Source organism: Aythya marila, assembly GCF_965140915.1.
Source record: "Aythya marila genome assembly, chromosome: 1".
Classification (NCBI taxonomy): domain Eukaryota; kingdom Metazoa; phylum Chordata; class Aves; order Anseriformes; family Anatidae; genus Aythya; species Aythya marila.
This window is the reverse complement of record NC_139042.1, coordinates 205,253,537-205,273,460: the sequence shown is the minus strand read 5'-3', so window position 1 is coordinate 205,273,460 and position 19,924 is coordinate 205,253,537. Positions and strand designations below refer to the sequence as shown.

At 42.6% G+C, this 19,924-nt stretch overlaps 1 protein-coding gene across 2 annotated transcripts in view; it reads right to left on the bottom strand.

Annotated features, from left to right (window-relative positions):
- The window catches only part of EXOC4 (exocyst complex component 4), a gene marked incomplete at its 5' end in the record, with an annotated part of 369,114 nt that overhangs the window by 320,236 nt on the left and 28,954 nt on the right, over positions 1 to 19,924 (bottom strand). Inside the window, 2 exons of one of the 2 annotated variants that reach the window (XM_082751522.1) lie at positions 7,891 to 8,015; positions 10,190 to 10,374. In XM_082751522.1, the coding sequence (XP_082607648.1) occupies positions 7,891 to 8,015; positions 10,190 to 10,374 (310 nt within the window). The remainder of the gene's footprint in view (positions 1 to 7,890; positions 8,016 to 10,189; positions 10,375 to 19,924) is intronic. The other variant, XM_082751523.1, reaches the window with a different exon arrangement.

Genomic DNA, 19,924 nt, shown 5'->3' with positions numbered 1-19,924 from the left:
GGTCATCAGCATCGGGGCAGAGTGTCTGGGGGTCACACAGTGCTTTCTTCCCCTCTTGCACATGCTTTTTTCACTTAAATTCTATTTAAACGTGCAATTTGGTGAGTTACAGTGTCAACTTCAACCTAAAAACATCCAGAATGAACTGATAAAAATTAAAAAAAAAAAAAAAGAATGATAATATAGGAAACACTTTGAATGCACACAAACCATAACACCACGTAGAAAGTCCCACCTGGATGCACAAATATCTCTGCTCAGGCTCTCACCTCCCAGCCCACGGCGCACTTGTGCGCTGCGGATGCGGTCCACCCGCTTTGTTAACACCGCTTGCTGTTCTTTTAAAACCACAGCACGCTGGGCACAAACGTGGGAAATGAGCTCTCTGCAACAATAGCTGGGGGGAAAACAACACTGCAAATGCTAGACGGAGGTTTTCACTTATTGTTTAAAGCTAAGAAATGAAAAAGTTGTTTTTCTGAGCTCAAGGTATGGCATTTGCAGCCAAAACAGCCTTTGAGAGGTCATCACACCGCAGCCCCTCTGTAACGGGCTGTAAGTTATTCCTAATACCACACAAGATGCAGAGAGGGAGGAAGCAGTGCTATATCCAAATGTGTGGCCAGCATTTAGGGGACCAAAGGCAGCAATCTTGCCGAGAACTCTGCCAGTCCGTGAAGACAAACCCTCTTCCATTTTCCACAGAGCAAACCAATTTGGAACGCCCTCCGATAGCCAGGACCTTGATTTGCATCTCTTACAAACAACAGCACGGTGAACGGTTCAATTCCTAGCAGCACCACGCTGCTATCTCCGTTTTGTTAGATCTGGTCTTTTGATAAAACAGTGGGGACCGTGTTTCCTGCACGTTCTGCCTATTAAACAGGTATCCTGGGTAGCTTCGGGGCCCCATTTATCTGTAAGATCTGACAAGATCCCAACCCCGGGCAACTGAAGATTTTTTTTTCCCTGAGTCTTCCCTGCTTCAAACATCCTCTTCTACCATTTAATGCCATCAAGGGGTTATTTGACCACAAAGCCTTGGCCCAGGAACCGTTCCCTCACCTCTTGGAAAGAGACATCAAAGCAGCCTGACATTTACAAAGAAGTTCTTCCAATCTTCCTCCAAATCGTGAGCGCCCCGTGCTACCCTCCATGGGCAGAGGAGTGAAGGGAGACGTCCCTACAGATCGCCTCTCAGAACTGAAAGCTTCATCTGCATTTAAAGTGAGTGATTTTATCATTCAGTGGTATCAAGACAAAAGCCCAGGACTGGCAGAAGCTGTTCCTCGCTTTCCCCACACACCGGTTTCCACCTGAACTGCATCTGCAGAATCCCCGTTCCTTCTTTTACGGGGGAGGATCATCGTTCATGCCACAAGCACTTGGCTTTATGTAGAGCAGCCATGAAAGATTAAATTATCCTCTGGATGTTTGCAAGGATTGTTTTTGTTAATTATTCTGGACATTGGGGCTGCTGTTTAGATTCGGTTTGGTTAACCTCTTCTCCTTTGTTATTCATCAAAGAGAAGGGAAGGAAAAAAAGCCTTATTGCGATTAAAGACAACTTGGCTTTATTCATGAAGCAAATAAAGGTAGAAAACACCAAAGAAGAACACAGTAGGATTTTTATAGTAACACCAAGAACTAAATTGCACAGAATCACTGACTGGTTGAGGGTTGGAGGCACCCCTGAGGACACCTGGTCCCACCCTGCTCCAGCAGGGCCACCCCAAGCTGGTGCCCAGCTGGGTTTGAAGCTCTCCAAGGAGGGGACACCTGGTAGGCAAAGGGAACCTCCTGCACTCCAGGTTGTGCCCAGTGCCTCTGGTTCTGGCACTGGGCACCACTGGCAAGAGCCAGGGTCCATCTTTGCAACTTCCAGATCCCGCAGAGTCTCCTCTTCTCCAGCCTGAACAGTCCCAGCTCTTAGCAGCATGGGCACGTTGCTGTCCCACGTCCAACTCGGTGCCCACCAAGTCCTTTCCTGCAGAGCTGCTTCCCACCTGGGTGCCCCCAGCACATCCTAGGGCTGGGGCTGCTCCTCCCCACGGGCAGGACTCGGCATTTCTCCTTGGTGAGCTCCACAGTACGCTTGCCAGCCTATTGCTCCAGCCTGCTGAGGTCCCTCCGGACGGCAGCATGGCCCTCAGGTGCAGCAGCTGCTCCTCTGGACTTTGTATCAGCTAAAAATTTACTGAATTTACACCTACCCCATCTCTCAGGGCATTAACAAAGACACTAAACAGGACTGGATGCAAACACCGGTGGTATTCCACTCGTTACTGGCTTTTCCCACCCTCTTTGAGAGCATAATGAATAAAATGGGATGTCAAAAAATAAACATTTCTAAGTCTAGATTGTTGCCTTTCTCATCTCCGTTACATAGATATCTTTTAACTTAAATTTGCAGTTTTATGTTAAACACAGCTTCATTATATTGTTAACCAACAAGTTGCCAACCTGGCTATCAACACCTGTGTGTGTGGGCCCACAAAAAACAACAGAAATATCAGATTATGTGAAGCCTGCTCATTCAACTAAGGTTTTTTCCATAGTGGTTTGGCACATGACTTAAGGTCTTTTTAAGTAAATTGACCTCTTCAGACAACCAAATTTCAGGATCGCCTAATAATTTGACGCAGCTTTTATGGTTAATTTCATTCAAAGAAGACACCAAATGATCTCTGGAAACTGCTTAGGAAGCAGAACATTCAAACACCTTTTCTCCAAGATCTCCTGAGAACAACCTAAAGGAGCCATGTCTTTGCCACAGCCTCTCTAATGAAACACAGAGGCATTTTCAGAAGTATTACATCATGGGAGCTGTGCACCTGAAAGCACAGAACTCCATGTTTCAGCAGCCAAAATCCGTATCTAGTTTAAACCTCTAGAAAGCTGAATCATGTGCATCATCGATTCATCACCTCCACAGACAGAAAGGTGGAGGTTTCCCTGACGGCTCCCCGGTTTGACGATGCCCTATAAAAATGTCTGTTCCAATTGACGATACCCTCATTTGTGCTGGTCTGCCATTTCGCAAGAGAGAAATCTGCTGCGAGAGACGTTTTAATAGCGCTGGTTTGATCCCCAGAAAAGCCAGTGTTGATAACTCATTTAAGCAAAGCAGCTGAAGAAAACTCTTGGGTCTTGTTTTTCATTCCAATGAACGGTCAAAATTTGCTGCTACTTATTAGAGAAGATTTCATTAGCTGTGTGCATTTATGGGCGACTAGTAAAATTTAATGTAGTATTTTCCATGATTTATGTCCTTCCAGATTATACCCTTTGTGCCTTCAATCCTTTTCCCTAAAAGGATGCAAGTTCACAGTGCCCCAAAGGCATAATTTGATAGTTGAAGAAACTTCATCTGCTTATTTCTGGTGCGGAAGCCTTGCTTTGACCCATGAGTACAGACAATGGGCAACAAATAGGCAGTTCATTTAGAAATGGGTCCCTTAAAGATTTTGGACATTTCTTGATCTGCCTTACTGCCAAGCCCACAAGAAAATAGGTCTCAGAGATGAATAACGTCAAAGCCCCAGGCAAATCTCCTCTTTCTAAAGCTGTGATTCACACAGTTCCATCTACAGCTTTAAGAGCGTTAGTCTTCCAAAAGCAGCCACATTTTAATTTGGCATTGGCCACTCTCTCAAATCTATTGTAACAGCATTTAATTCCAAGAATCCTCTTGATTTTCCCCTTTCCTTTCCCAAACGCACGCAGATTACATGCATCAAGCAGCACAATACAAACCATTAGCGAGGATCAGTGAGAAGAAGCACGGCCTTGAAAAAAGATGCATAAAAAGTTCCTTCGTAGGCTTTCAGGTTTATTGTACAGCTGCAAAACATTCTTAAACAGTGGGAACAGACTTCTTAAATATCCTAGACAAAAAACGTACCCTAGGACGATGAGGACAAACTCTGCTTTTCACACAGCTCTACGATGATGGCAGGAAAGAATTAGACTCACTGCTGGATTCCCACCACCTTCTGGTTAAGTCCTCAGTGCAAAAGCAAAGCAGCTCACAGGACAGCTCAGGTTTGGCATCCTTTAACTTGCAGTAGGAACGATTGAGAAAAATCACCCTGCTGGAGGCAGATCCCCAGATGACATTACCGGAGAAAAAACATCCTTTATTTATCTGTTGAACACATTTAAAGTTGCAGCAACTGTGACTACTAACAGAGAACACCAGCGTGGCATTTTTAGAGCCACCTTTAAAACTGGACCTTAAAGCTCTGGGGTTCCTGAAGGTATTTCACGGGGCCAACTTCACGGGTCTCCAAGTGCTTTCCCCTGCAAAGACTTGCATTCCTGAGCAGTAACTACACAATTTTAGAAACCACCATATACTATTGGATCTAGAAACTAGATTCTTCTCTTGCAGCTAAGATATCTGGGTCAAGGAAGAATATTACCTGCTCTGTTCAGCATAAAATTTACAAATCCCATCAACCGCAACACGCACTGTCACCACCTCAGGTTCTCTTCTGTTGGGTTTCTAAGATGCATTCCCAAGAGGTTTTCAGGAAAGGGAGCTCTCAGGTTTTCTGCACGCTTGGTGAGCACGTTTTACAGTTCCAGGAAGAGCCTGGCAAGGCAGGAACTGTCATAAATACTCTTCAGAATACTGAAGGTTCAAGCAGAGAAATATAATTTAAACGTGAATTTATTTCTCTGAACTGGCATGAAGGGAAAGTTACTGGTGAACTGTCGTATCTACAATCCTCAGGTGAACGTCGCTGAAGGTTTTGTTTATTTTAAGTGCAGCAGGAACTGCTTTAATTTCCTTATAAAGATTCTACAGCACAAAGTAACATCTCCTTTGGGAAGAGAATGCAGAAAGGACTCAAAATCTTGGCATCTTCTTTGCCGAGATGGGCTGAATGAGTCAGTGCTTTATAGTGACATGCATTAATATGCATGGCCACTTTGTTTCATCAATAAAAAGCTAAAGAACTTAAGTGACTAAAGGCAGAAACAGCTTTTGTTATGCATACACATAAGTTTTTAATCTGATAGTTCTGCAGCCCAGGAAAAGGCTACTTCTAAATAAAATTATCCGGAAAAAATATACATAAGTACATTGTGCACTTGAAGCAAAACCATATGCACACTTAGCTGATCAAATGGTTTCTATTATATCCCTCATCTCTCCCATTCTGAGGGACACTTGGCCAGCGCATCGCTGAATAACAGAATGTGAAACAAGAACCCAGGTGAAAGATTTTCTGGTGCATACGAGCATGAACAGCGAGAACAGATCTGCACAAACAAAAAGTTTCATGGCAGATCCTCAGTTGACCTATGCCAATTCAGGGGAGCTGAGGATGAAGCCACAGGGCCTTTATTATCAGGTGCTTGGAGACAAAGAAGTGATGCCATTTTATGCTCACAAACAACCTACCTCTTAGAGACCACTGTTGTATTCTTACCTGTTGCTTGTTCCATGGCACCTTAATTCAAGCACAGCATGAAATAACTGTTTATCAGGTGATCTTGAAACAAGTAATAGTAAATGCCATCAGCATTGCACAAAGTAAATAAAATGAGAACTTGTCTGAGATGTTGTATTGGGTTTACGTGGCAAGGTTTGGTAGCAGAGGGGCTGCAGGGGTGGCCTCTGTGAGCAGAGCCCAGAAGCTGCCCCATGGCAGATCAGAGTCAGCTCCAAAGGGACCTGGTGCTGGCTAGCACCGAGTTGAGGGGCATTGGTTGGGCCTTTGGGAGCAAAGGAAAGGGAAAAATGAAGGGGAAAACCCTGCTGCATTACAGTAGCTGGGAGAGAGGAGTGAGACTCAGCCCTGCAGCCGCCAAGGTGGGTGCAGCAGGAGGGCAGGAGGTGCTGCAGGCAGGCAGCAGCAGCTCCCCTGTGGCCTGTGGAGAGGCCCCTGGTGGAGCAGGCTGTCCCCCCGCACCCATGGGTCCCACATGGAGCAGATCTCCATGCTGCAGCCCATGGAGGAGCCCCCGGTGGAGCAGGTGGATGTCGCCTGGAGGAGGCTGCGGCCCATGGAGAGCCCCTGCAGGAGCAGGCCTCAGGATGGAGCTGCAGCCCGTGGTGGCCCCGTGCTGGAGCAGTTTGCTCCTAGGGGATGGACCCTGTGGGATGGAGCCATGGGGGAGCAGCTCTTGAAGCCCCTGAAGGATCAGTTCGGGAGGGACCCCGCATGGAGCAGGGGCAGAGAGGGGCTGTGAAGGAGCAGCAGGGATGAAGCATCAGGGACTAAGCACAGCCCCCATTGCCCATCCCCTGTGCTGCTCAGGGGGAGGACATAGAAGAAAGTGGAAGGGGGAAGGTGGTTTTGGTTTGCTTTTAGTTTCTGTTTACTCTGCTAGTGATAGGCAATAAATTACATTAATCTCCCTATACCAAGTTTGTTTTGCCCATGATAATTGTTGAGTGATTTCCCTGTCCTTATCTCAACCCATGAGTCCCTTTCATTGCATTTTTCTTTGAGAACAATCTTTCTTTCTCTTCTCATCCTTATTAACAATTTTGTCCTTATTTTTGTCTGCTTGATTCAGTTTTTTCTTGCCTCCTAGCCGGATCTGGATAATAACAAGTCCTTTAAAAATCTCAGCAGATGAGATGAGGACAGGCTAGGCTCTTCAAAGGTGCAAAAGTAAAAAACCAACCAACCAAACAAACAAAAAAAACCTTCATTTTCAAAGCATATTTAAGGTCATTATTATATTAGCAATAAAAAACAACCAAGGAAGGTGATGAAAGATTGGATTTCCATTCTCAACAGGCTCCTCTCCTGCTGTCTCTTCCCTGTCACAAAGCATGACGGGAGACTCCCAACAGCTCTGCAACTCCAAACTTTTTTTTTTTTTTTTTTTTTTTTTTTAAAAACTAGGAGGATTCAAATTTTAGGTGAAGAACTCACTACAGAAGTAGGTTAACATTTACAGTGGTAGGAGTGGGGTTCATTTTTGCTGGTTTATTTCCTCAGCTCCCCAAATCATGTGATCTTTGGCAAGAAACTGAACTCACTGATCACACAAGAAAAGTGCAGGATTCTGATGTTTCTGTCCAGAATTTTCACGTGGTTTCTATTCAAGAAACACGAGCAAAAGAAAAGAACAATCAAACAACAGCTAGGAGGCAAGCATGTCAAGAAAAAACAGAATCAAGACAACAAAAAGAAGGACAAAAGAGTTAAAAGATGAGAAGAGAGACTCTTCATTTGAGGAAAACTGAAAGGGGTGTGGGCAGGAGAGATTTAGGTCACTTCTGCATTCTTCATTGTATTCCTTTGTTAAACAAGGACAACCCCACTTATTAATCCACTGAAACAATACAAGGATTAATTCCCCATCTGTGCAGTACTTTCAAAGCTCCATACAAAAGCACCAATAAAACGGAGTATTTTGGTTAGTATCTGTTGCAGTAACAGGTATACAAAGATGACCACCAGATTAATCTTGTGCCTATGTAGACTTTCACTCAAAGCTACGAGGAGAAAAAGCTTTGACCTTTTGGCTCCACCACAGAAGAATATTTCTGTGACATCTTTGTACACCTGCCTGCCTACATTAAACAAACGTAGAGATGACCTCTATGGAAACTCAACTGACTGCAAATCTTCTGCCCAGGATACCAAGAACATGATCAACATCAGGACAGGCAGAGAAAACAGTGTAATTAATTACAGCTGATGAGGAAGGATGACTTGCCAAGAGAAAACTGCAGATATGACCAAATTCTGCTCCCAGATGTACAACTCACTCATTTCCTAGTATTTTGCAAATCACTTCATATCTTTTTGTCTCAAGACCCCCACCAGTACTCACTCAAGAGGGGATAATATGCCTACTACTCTTGCAAAATCAGCTGAAGAATCACAGAGCTACAAAATAATCCTCTTAGGAATGCACCTGACAAATACTCACTGCTGGAGCTTCCAGGAGTGCCGAACTGGGAAGTTTCAAGGAACTTGCGAGGCGTAGACAAGTTGGTAACGTCCATAAGAGGTACAGAAGAGGCATCTTTCACAAGTGAACTGGATGAGGGGAGAAAATTAAAGCAAACAGTTTACTGTCATTTACAGTCTTAGTTCTTGGCAAATAGCATATTTGTTTCTTAATTGTGTAAGCAAAAGCAGCAGAGATATACATAACAGTTCTGACACAAGATGTTTACAAAACCTAAATTAAAGCATGTGTCCGTAGAAGGATACAAGTGGGCGTGCATACATACATTTGATTGAACAAGGGAAAAGCCAAAAAGCAATGATAAGGGAAAACTTGTATCAAAGACAAAATTTGGTATCTGGTATTTGGTGTCTATCCCAAAATTTGGGATACTGCTTTGATTTTAACTGCACTGCAGACATGTCTGACTGGTGGCAGCAACACAATCAGGGCAGACGCCCACTGGAGCTTGCCATACCTTGGTCCAGTTTCTAACACATTCACTTCCAGCACAACTAACTCCTGCTAGCATGATAATAACTGGACATGGAATTATTTGTAAGATCTTCCTAGAAAACTACATAAGGCAAAGAGATGCTCCCATTTCCCAAGTCAACTCCTTACTCCTTCCAGCTTTCCTAGCACCCCCTAGAAACCTCCACTCTTTCTCCTCCCCTTCAAATTCCTGTTCCATGCACACCTACACGCACCCCTCTCCAAAGGAACCTTCTTCCTCTGAAAGCAGAAAGACTTCGTCATTTCCATAATAAATTCACAGAGTATTTGCCAAGAATGTGTCGTGCTGCCTCAGCTGCATGCATAATGAAAGGCATAAAGCTGGATGTGGCAGGGGAACAAAAGCAAGAAATCATTTGAAGCAGAGAAGGCACCTATAACGAGTTTCATATGTTCCCTAAGAGATCAGAATACTTACAGAAACCTGCAAAGACAGGGGCTAAACTTACTACTCTGCCTAAGAACCACCTCCACTCTCTCCACAGCTCCAATACTACGCTTAAATGGATTAGCTGTGCATTCCAGCTCAGCATTGTTAGATCTGAGACACTTAAAACCACCACAACAAATAACTATCAACATAATTGCGTCCTGGTTGACAGCCAGTCCATGGCAGCACACTAAAATGAAGCAACAAGATAGTCCTTGATCCAAGTGTTCATATTAATATCATATCAATGATGCATAACAGGGAATGGGGAAAAAGACAAAGCATGAAAAAGATAAGGGGTCCCTGTAGCAGTCGTACAAAACTGCAGTTAATTAGTAGTTGCATAGTCTGGGAACACCAAAGCTTTTTTGTCTGTTTTTAATTAACGAGATGAGTAAGGAAGAGACTGAGGACTTGCTAACAACTCTCTCTCCCGGAAACTTCAACTTCAAACAATCCTTCATTTCATAAATTCATTTAATGAAACTTACTATCTCTCCTCTTATATTTGGTAACCATGTTTTTATTCTTTCTTTCTCATAACAAAATGCTCATTTATCTCTTCCCTGCATCTTTATCATATGCTGACTCCCCTTTTGCTCCCCACCACTATGTATTCTCTCTCCTGCTCTACGAAAGTCACTTCCCAATGCTTTCTCACTTCTAGACAGCGTCTTTCTTCCCTCCCAAAAACTCTATTGCCATCAAAGTTAGAATTCACAAAACTAGGAGCAAAAAAAATAGCCAGGTGCCTATACTTGAGCCCAATCCACTGATCAGAAGTACCAACCAGGTACAGAACTTCAACATCTTTAAAACACCTTTGAAATGCTACAGAGGCAAGACACTGCCCAGGCACTTCAATATTGTGCCTCCGGCTAGTAACCTTATGGTTATCTGGAAGTTTTCTAAACCCTGGCAGTTTGCTAGAAAAGATGAACAGTTCTCCCCTGTGATCTTCCCTTTGCCTGACCTGAGCCTCACGATCACGGCATTTGTGGGTAAGGTATATGCCTCAGAGAAGGGAAAGAATGCTGGAGAACTGACCTCATCATAATTCTGTAGGAAGCAGCAAAAAAAACCAACAGAATCACTAAGCAAAACAAGGAGAACAGACTGCTTTCAGGTTCAAAAGTGCATCAAAATATTTAGGGGTTTTATGCTCTTCGCAGCCATAAGCACAAGAAAGTTGCTTCCAAAAATGAAAGTTTCAATCGATGTCGCTCTTCCCAAGAAAGTTGCTGCTTGTGACAGACAGAAGGTCGTCCTCTTCCCTGCCAGACCTCTTGCCCTGAGTTAGCATCACACCAAACCAACCTGATTCTCCCCTTCTCCTTGTTGCGTTGTCCCACCCTGTTGGTTGACTTAATGTAAAGGTGACGGTGTAACTCATCGATCAGGACTAGGTGCATGTTCATCTTCTTGCTGTGGAGCTCCAGCCTCAGATCGCTCAAACCCTCCACCTGAAGAAGGGGACCCTCCAAGGAGTCCACTGCTGACACCTGGAAGGAAAACATACAGCACTTTTAAAGGTCACTTCGTTCACCTCTCCAGACTTTTCCCCTTGCTTAGGGGAGTGTCTGGATACCAGGACAATTCTATCTACAAATTCTTCTGAAGGAGCAAAAGCTTAAGTAGTATTTCTTTACTTCTCCTCCTAAAAGGAAATTCAACACATTAAAAAGGGTTCAGTAACCAAACAACTGAAATCTAACGAGCATTCTTCAAATATGTTGAACCTTCACATATGTTGAACCATAGGTTTGGAAAATTTTATTTACCAAACTTACATTTGGTAAATAAAACCAAAGCACAGGGTAACAAATTAAGAAGATTATCAAGTGGAAAAGCGTTCAGAGAAGACAATGACATTTGATTATTCTTTTCATTACAGAAACATCAACAAAATACTATCCCCATTTCTATAGATGGGGACAAAAAGGCTTAACTTTTATTTTCGTAAAGTAATGGTATGGCTAAAAAAACTCAGGAAGCCTCAGCTTCTAGCCCACGTAAGTACCAAGTCACTTAACTACAACATTTAAGTAGAGATAGCCAACCTGTTAATGAAAACTATTGCTAGTTCAAAGGTACTTTTCAACTCTAAGGAGTTCAGGTGGGTTTTTTGTGGTAGTTTAAATGCTTGTTTAGCAAGTCTCAAATCAAGGAAAATAATTTTACACGAGGAACAGGCTACCAGACAGGAATGACAGAATCACAGAACGGTTTGGGTTGGAAGGGACCTTAAAGCCTACCCAGTTCCAATCCCTGCCATGGCCAGGGACAGCTTTTAAAAGACCAGGTTGCTCAAAGCCCCATCCAGCCCGGCCTTGGGCACTGCCAGGGGTGAGGATGCACACAGGCCACGAGTAAAACTCCTCTGCTGACAGTCGGGATGCACCAGAACAAGAAACCTGGCTCTTCTTCATTTGTATCCTAGGAACAAACACGGACAAAAGGCACCAGGAGTGGCAAGTGGGTGCATTAAAGCAACATTCTCAATTTGCATCTCTCCCAGTTTATTTGTTCTTCTAAATATTTAACGGAGCTCTTCCGCAGTTACTTAAGAAGATGCAACATCCCTCTGCAGCATCCCAAACCTCGGGGCCAATGTTGTAAGGAACCAGGAATATCAGCACTAGCAAAGCTTGTTCAGGTGTGCATCGCCTCTGACACACAGAGAAGAGCAGAGATTTTAAATTAAAAAAGAAAAGAGTAATTCCCTAATAATTTAAGCTGTTATTGGTGAAAGAAGACATTTGCTTGCACTTCAGGATTTAAGTTTATAGCGAACCTGTCAGCTCAACATTAAAAATGAAAAGCAAGGAGATACAGCAAGCAGACAGCCAAGCTAAGGTCTGGTCCCTTAATACCAGTAAATATTAACCATACCGAAAGAACATACATCAACGCAGTATTACTTTGCTTGCCTGCGAGTCAGGAATGACCCTGAAATAGCTTTGGGGCACTCAGGCTTTTGAAATTAGGAGCGGTTCCTAAGAGGAACCTGCACTTTTTCTTTCCTCCTGAAAAATGTTACCAAGTCTGTAATTATGAAATTGCCTTCTCGGCATGGATGATGAGCGTGTGCTTCTGCTGCCAGCCTTAGGACAGAGCCTGTGGTACCAGTGGTGCCCTGCTCTGCTGCAGGGGATGTCCAGGTGATGCGATATCACTCAGCAAAAGTCACGGAGTAACCAAATGCTGGCATTTTGGCAGCCGACAGGGGTGAAGTTTGCTGTGATTTTGTTAAAGGCCTCCTGAGAGCTCACATTTTCTCATCGTACTCCTAGCCTCAAGAAGGAATTTGCCTGTTGAGGACGCCTCCTAAGGCCACCTACCCTACAACTTCAGCAGCATGAACAGGGTTCCCATCATTTTACCCAAAGGACTACCCGTCCTCTTTCTTCTCAGAATCTATTTTTGAACAGTTATTTACATTTGGCCACAAAACTCTACCACAGATGAAGCAAAAAAAAACCACAAATTCACTTCTCCCCAAAGAGCTTGACATACAAAGACAGAAGGGTCAACAAAAAGTGCAGACACAGCTTGGAAACCTTCAGTAGAAGTAAACCCAAGTGCTAATTTTATCTCCTTCCTTTGGCAGGTGGGAACGTATCCCAAATTTCCCAATCCTAAAGGTGCTTTAAGCCCCAGTCACTTCAGGGAAGTCGCAGGCACTCAGCGCTGTCCTGAAAGCTGTCAGCAATTTCACCAAAGCAGGAGCAAAATCAGGAACAACATTTGTCAAACTGAGAAGCTGAGATGAAAATGCAGCGAGGAAAGAACTGAAAGCACAGAGGGAAATGGCATTAAAAAGGTTCCCAGACATCCAGTAAAAGTATTGTCAAAAACACACGCAGCAAAATTTAAAGCTTTCCCCTCAAAACATTCGGCTCTATTTTTACCTTCCCAGTTACAAGAAGTTACTCTCAAAACTAATCATTAAAACCAACATGCAGCTCCCAAATATGCCTCCTGAGCAACAAACAGAACAGTCAATCATTTAGTGCACTTAAACAAAACCCCACATTGTTATGTACCAAACTTGCTTCTCCTGGAAAAAGCAGGTTTGTTTTTTTTGCAGGGTTTGCTGTTGGACTTTTTTTGTTTTGATGTCCTTTCTGACACTCCGCATTTGGGGTCAGGCAAGCTGGAAGTTACATCCCTGATAAATGCCACTTTCCCAATGGTTGACCCACACTGGGAAGTAACACAGGCAAGTTTCAACATTACTTATTGTAGTCCCACTCCAGGCAAGGCTCACATAAATGCTGGTTTCTTTTCTAATACTTCATTTCCCTTTACCACCAATTATCAAGACAGAGCTCAAGACAAAAGCTTTTTTTATGTTCAGTACAATTTGGGTATGGAAAGTAGCTACAGGCTCAATCCAAACTCACAGAAGCCAAGGCAAGGCCTCCAACTGGTTTAGGTTACAGCTAGAACAGATGTTACATTAAAAAATATATCTTGTTTAGTTTTACCTGCTTAAAGATTACATAAATCCTGGCAAAAAGCAAGCTATAGACCACCACCCTAGATTATATCCCTGAATACAAGAATACAAGATGAGAACACTTTGCTAATTTGTATGCTGGATAATCTACCAGAGCAGGACCATATGCAATTAAAACAATGTAAAAGGTGGCTACAAAGAACACCCAAAACTTAAAAACCACTGCAGGCAGATGTGAAAATGCAGCTGTTGCAAACAAAAAAAACCAAACCACCACACTGGCAAACCTGTTTCACCCTCCTATCCTGCAAGAGATGACTTCTCACAATGCATTTTCAGCAAACAACTGCATCTGATGTGCTCTGAACCAAGAAGGCTTTCTTCTCTAGAAGTGGGGAGACGAAGAGTTACGGAGATGGATGGAAGTGAAGGGGAAGCACTGAATGAGCAGGAAGAGCAGGAGCTCTGTTGACTACCTGGAAATACAAACCGAAGTCATTTACAATCAGTTTTCTTTGGAAGTGAAGCACACGCCTAGGGCATGTTAACAAGACAGACAGCCATCTGGAGAAGCAGTGAGGTTACAAAGGGACTTGGAAAGCCACCACGGTGTGCCAGCTGAGAGCACAGACAATGCCACGAGGACAACTCACATCGTCCCCAACAGCAAGACTAAAAATGCAGTGGTTTTAATTGAACTCCTTAACAGGAACCAGGCCAACGTGTGTGTCATTAGCAAGGCTTAAATCAAGACCTGAGTTTTATGCCCCCACTCGGCTGGTATCAGACCACCACATGTATTATGCAAGAAATCCAAATGTATGATAAAATACCTTTGAACATCACAGTTTTGTTTCCTGTTATATCACCAACTCATCACTCAGCTTGGGCACATCATTTCCACCAGTTGTTCTTTACCTTTCCTCATTTCAGACTGCAGTGTGGAGGAGGAGATGGGTGAGCAGGAGACAGCCTGCACACAGCAGGTCGGAGTGCAACTAGTCCACAAGAAGCACGTCTCTTTCTCAAGTTAGTAGTCCCAGTTAAAGAGAACCTTGACTTTGGTGAAAAACTCTTAATTCTGGATTTTTCTCTTTTAGTGCAGATGCTGCTCCTCTGCTTACTTATAAAGATCAATAAAAAGGTGCACTCTAGAAAGAAATCCAAGTGTTGGGTTGAATGCTTTTATACTGCTAGCCCCATTCCCAAACATAAAAGTAGCTTTTTACATTTTAAAAGGCAACTGGCTCCCTCCTTCTCTAATAGGAAGCTTAAATATATGTATTTAAGTTGTATGATTTTTTTCTACTCATTTATTACAGTTATCTGGAGTCCTCAGACACAGACAGGAGCTGTTCACTTTAATTATTTGTACCACTTACATTACACCCAAAAAAATCAGACCGCAGCCTGTAGTCTATGCACTACCTGTGCACAACGATGATTTTCGGTGCAGAACTCAACGTTTTTCTTTTGGCACTGCTAGGGGTACTGAGAGGAGCTACAGCAAGAGAGAACACCTGGCAGGTGAATCAACAGACAAATATCTTGATATTCTTCTTTGAAAAGCTGATTTGCCACAAGCAAATGGTACCAAAAGAAATGGGAGGTAAGCCCCACCACCACCTTTTTCTAATTTATTTTTTTTTTTTAACCTCTGAAAGAAGTCTGGTTCTCTCATAGACAGCCATACCTAAACACAAAATTACTGTATTTGGTGAAAGAAGAAAAAAATCAGCCAGCACTACAATAGAATTTGGGTTAGATAATCTGATATTCATCTCTGATGTTAAAATCTACTCATTTCTGAAGTACAGTATGTACAGTGACCCTTAAGAAAATAAGGATCAATGAAACAAACCTGAAAAAAGAGCTCTGATCTGTATGAGCTAAAAATTGTAAGTTTACAGAAAATAACTACGGCACCAGAACCATTACGCAGCTTGTTTAAAGGTCACAATCAGTTTATAGCAGAGTTTAATTGCCTTAAAAAGAAGATGTAGTTAAACATTTGCCTATCATAACATCCAATTTGGAGGGTTTTGATTTAGCATTTTACAACACATAACCTAAGTACCAGCAAGATATTTATTAAAAGTCTGAGTAACTTTGGCCAAAGTTAGGAAATATGCTCCCAGTTAAAACTGCATGATCCCTTAAGAGGTTTCTCAGCAGTATTTTAGTTTTCCAGAAAGTATGGGAAACCAGGGGTGAAAAGAGGATTTATTTATTTGTTTTAATTCTAGACCTTCACAATCTTGGAAGTCTATAAGCAGATATAAAATGAAAGCCCTCAAGTAGGTGCTTCTTCATGGTGGCAAAGCAGAATAATGGTTATACAAACCAGGAACCCGAAATCTTTCCATCCGGGACACCAGCTTGCTCTCAGTTCAGATGCCAGATGCAAAAACACGAAGAACAAACAACTGAGAAAGGTTAAAAGAAAACAATGTGGTAGGTCACAATTTGAAGGAGAAAAAAAAAGTCAAGTCATACACAAACTCAGTATGACAAATGGGAAAAAGCTGAACCCTCTGAATAAAACAGCAAACAAATAGCAGCAGCCTGCCTCGCCGGATGAATAAAGACAAAGCTGACATTTAAAAGAGGGAGAATTGATCTACTGCTTTTACAAGGAACTTGCTTTTGAAAAGGTACAGGGAAGGAAAACGACTAAAAAACAGTTGAAACGTGTATAGCCAGATCTAAGCAAGCAGTTCAGTGAATTCAATTACACCTGACTTGCGCGAGATAAGGACCTAACCTGGGACGTTTGCCATAGTCTAAGAAACAGCAAGGTACTCACGCTCATCTGCTGGGATTTTGCATTGGGCAAGAAGGTAAAGGACCTAAGAATGATGGTCTCTGTTCAAAGAATTTAACACAATAAAATGAGAAACACACGGAGAAATGATCCCCCAACTTTCTAACCCTAAGCGTGCATGTCTAAAGGAACTGACACAGGGAATTTTGCAGAGGTTCATTATGGTTTGGGGTGGCACATGGCTCTGCTGCTGTTTCTTAAATAGGTTGGAGCAACTGCTAGCAGCTGGAGACACGTTCCTGGAGGAGGCACTCCATGGCAAAGTGGGGACTGCTCTGAGGATCTGTGGCATGGGGGGCGACCCACATCAGAGCAGGCATCCTCAGGAAAACAAGAGTAGAGGAAAACCTGAAGAGCTCAAGTGCTGCAGAGGAAACCCGTAAGAAGCAAAGCAGCAGAAAGAAAAAACCTACACGGTAAAAGTTCAGAGAGAGAAGCCCTTATGGGTGACACCAGGTTTCTGTGCCACCCATTGCCTCACTGGAAGAATTGGGACAGACTGAGCATGCGCCAGGGAGAAAATAAGTTGAGAGAATGGAAGGGAGTAAAGGTGCTTTACTGAACATTTACCTGGAGAATAGCAAAGAAATGTGTTTATTTAAATGGCTTTTGTTGATTGTCCCCTCTTCCTCTATCCCTACCTCAAATATCCAAATCGGCAATCATGAATTTGTGTTAACTGGCGATAAATTAACCAAGAGTTCCCCAAATTGAGCCTGTTTTGCCTGCAAAACTCCTCTTTACCAGGGATGATGGAGGAAAGGTTCTGACATCCAGAAAGCAGGAGCTTGTTGAGTATTTTGTACCTCCAGTGCTGGAAACATATAATGAGTAACTGATTAAGCCTGCTCTAAAATTGCATTTATAGTTTTTAATTAGAAGCTTGACGTAAGCCTTATCAAGTAAACTGTATTTCATCCATAAACTTGCTCCATATTTTGGTAGCAAGGTGAATTAGAATGAAGCTAATAAGTTGCTGTCCTTAAGGATGGCACATCCAAATATTGGAACATATGAAAAACCTGCATCCAAGCTGCATTTAAGAAATCCAAGGATTGGCAATTGTTTGCTATCAAGTTGCCACAGGTCAGTGGGCAGCAGAAAGTGTGGTATCAGGACGAGGCAGCATCATCCAGCTAAAATGTCCCTGGAATTACAGGAACACCCAGTCCCAAAGCAGGGAGCCTTTAGATAAAGAAAAAAAAAGCAAACAAACAAACAAACATGGAAAACATGCACAGATCAGAGCTATTCCTGACTGTCACTGCCTCTTTCCCCTTCAGGAAAAGGGGAAAAGGCACACAGGATGTGAGGATTAATGAACAGCTGTAAAATCCTCATGATGAACAGTAGCGACTGTTGATTAACACATTGGATATTAAGATGATGGAAGAAATTGCTAGCAATTTTACTCACCTTTAAGGAATCTCAGAAGAATTAACAAGCTAAAAGCATAAGAAGAACTATAAGAGATGGAGAAATAGAGAAAGCAACCCCTTCAGCAGTATTTTGGAAATGGCTGAGGTCAATTCCCTTCTTGAGGTGAAAGGATTTGCTGACCACTGATGAAGAAAGGGGGAGAAGATTGATGGCTTCTGAGCTACACATGAAATACAACGCTCAGGTTGCAAGAAAACAGCTAGTCCTAACTCACTGTAAGCTCCTTCGGTGGGGAAAAAACAGGAAAAATACAGACATAAATGGGGTAAGAGGGCTATTTTTTCTTTACGGGGTTTGTTTTCTCTGAAATGTAGCACCTTTTATCAAACTTCCCACCTGTACATTCACCTAACACGACTGAAATGCAACCACCTCCACAAGAGGCAGCAAGCAGCCAATGTGCAACACAACACCAAACAGTAAGAAAGTATCCGTGAGGGCAGAGGAACAACACTTCTTTAATGCCTTAACAAAGCAGAAGTGTATTCCACAGAATAAAGTTCCAGTAAGCTGAAGTACACAATTCTGAACCAACAATCCCATCTGGTCTTGCTTCCTTTAAAGAAAAAAAATGTCTCTGTATATTATCGGATACAAGCTGGGAGGAGGTCAATTATATGGCAAAGCCATTTCCCTGTGGCTCTAGTATTGCCTTAATTATATTTTGCAAACTTTGCCTTTCTATCTTTTGCTCGTAAGACTACTGCTCCTATGAAAGCATTAAAGCAAACCTGTTACAAACACGTTAGTACAAAGTGCAATCATCCTTTGCTTTTCTGAAGTGTTTATGCAAATGGTGGTGACCCAAGCTAACTTACTACTTTCCTTTACAAACTTAAAATATTTATAGAATTACATCCCTCGCTTGCTGTCCTTTAGTCCACCTACATAAATTTAATTCTTTCAATTTTTCCCCAGTCCTGTCACCCATCAATCATTCTACTTCCTCCTCTACTTGCTGTAATTCATCAATGTCTTTCTAGTAATAAAGTGCTGAAACCAGCAGCAGCGCTCAAGGAACAGGCTGCCTAAAAACCACGAGAGGATTATCCAACTGCTCACTTGGACCTTAAAGCAAAACCCAAGCAATCTCCACAGTGGTATGGTTAAATGACTTCCCCGAAACAGGAAAGTCAAAGTACCTCTATCTGCAGCACAGGACTGCCCGAGATGTCTTCCATTAGAGTGACAACTCGCTGGAGATGAGGCACGTATCGCCGGGGTGCTTGCGAGAGCTCCGTGCCTCGAATCCTCAGCAGCTCCTGAGCACTCCGCTGCAATTAGCAAATCAAAGATTTGATACCATCTACAAGAGGCTCGCACAGCTCAGCTCCATACCTCATTGCCACAGGACACCACCGAGGCCAAAAGCTTAAACTGGTTTAAAAAACGACAGAAATTTGAGGCAGAGATCTGTTGATAACTGGAGATACTGTTACAGGTGCTGTGAAAGCAGTAAAAATAATCTTGAAAGGCTCTTCCTTCTACTTTTCACTTTCATATTTTGTCTGATTTAATACGTCCTCATTCAGCCTTAACGGCAATTAAGAGAAGTGTTAAGAGATGTGTTTTTTTTTTTCAGGACCATCCATCCCAAACGTCTTCTGCCTATATGAATGATGCCTAGAACAATGGGAGCCTAATGCACTGAAGTAAAACACCAGGACTTTTATTTTTAATGCAAACCTGCAGTTCCCCAAATTGATCTCTTGCTGTCTTCAAGATGACATTTCCAATCCTTCACACTCCCTGTCCCATCGCTCTGTTGTTAAAGGAATCTTTAACTCCTTCCAATTAGCTCTTCACCTACTAATTTACTAACTTGTTTTTATTACAGAATTCATAAAGATGTCACAGGAGGCAACATTAAACTGTAGTCTTATACAACCACTGCCTTCTCAAACTGGCACGTTGTCTATAGATCTTCATTTATGAGCTGTTCAGCATAAGTTTTCCTCCGGGTCTATGCGAGGATGTTTCATCTTTCATGCCATTTTGAAGGTTACGTGGTAGCATTATGCCAACTTCACCCGCCATAAATCAGTTCCCTTCATTGGAAGACTTCCAGGCTAAATTCACCCCAAGTGTTTCAAACGCTTTACTGAAAACTAAATTTATTGTTCCTCTTCACCCACCATTCACTGGCTTTAAAGTTGCATTAAAAATGCAAATTTATCTAGATTATATTTTATATTGTTCCATAACCCACTAGGTCTTCCAACAATTTCTGTTGGTGTTTGTTGCAGTGTTTCACTATTATGTTTGCACAATCCAGAGTTAAAAGAATTCATGGAAAGACCAGTGACTACTGGAAAAACATCAGCTA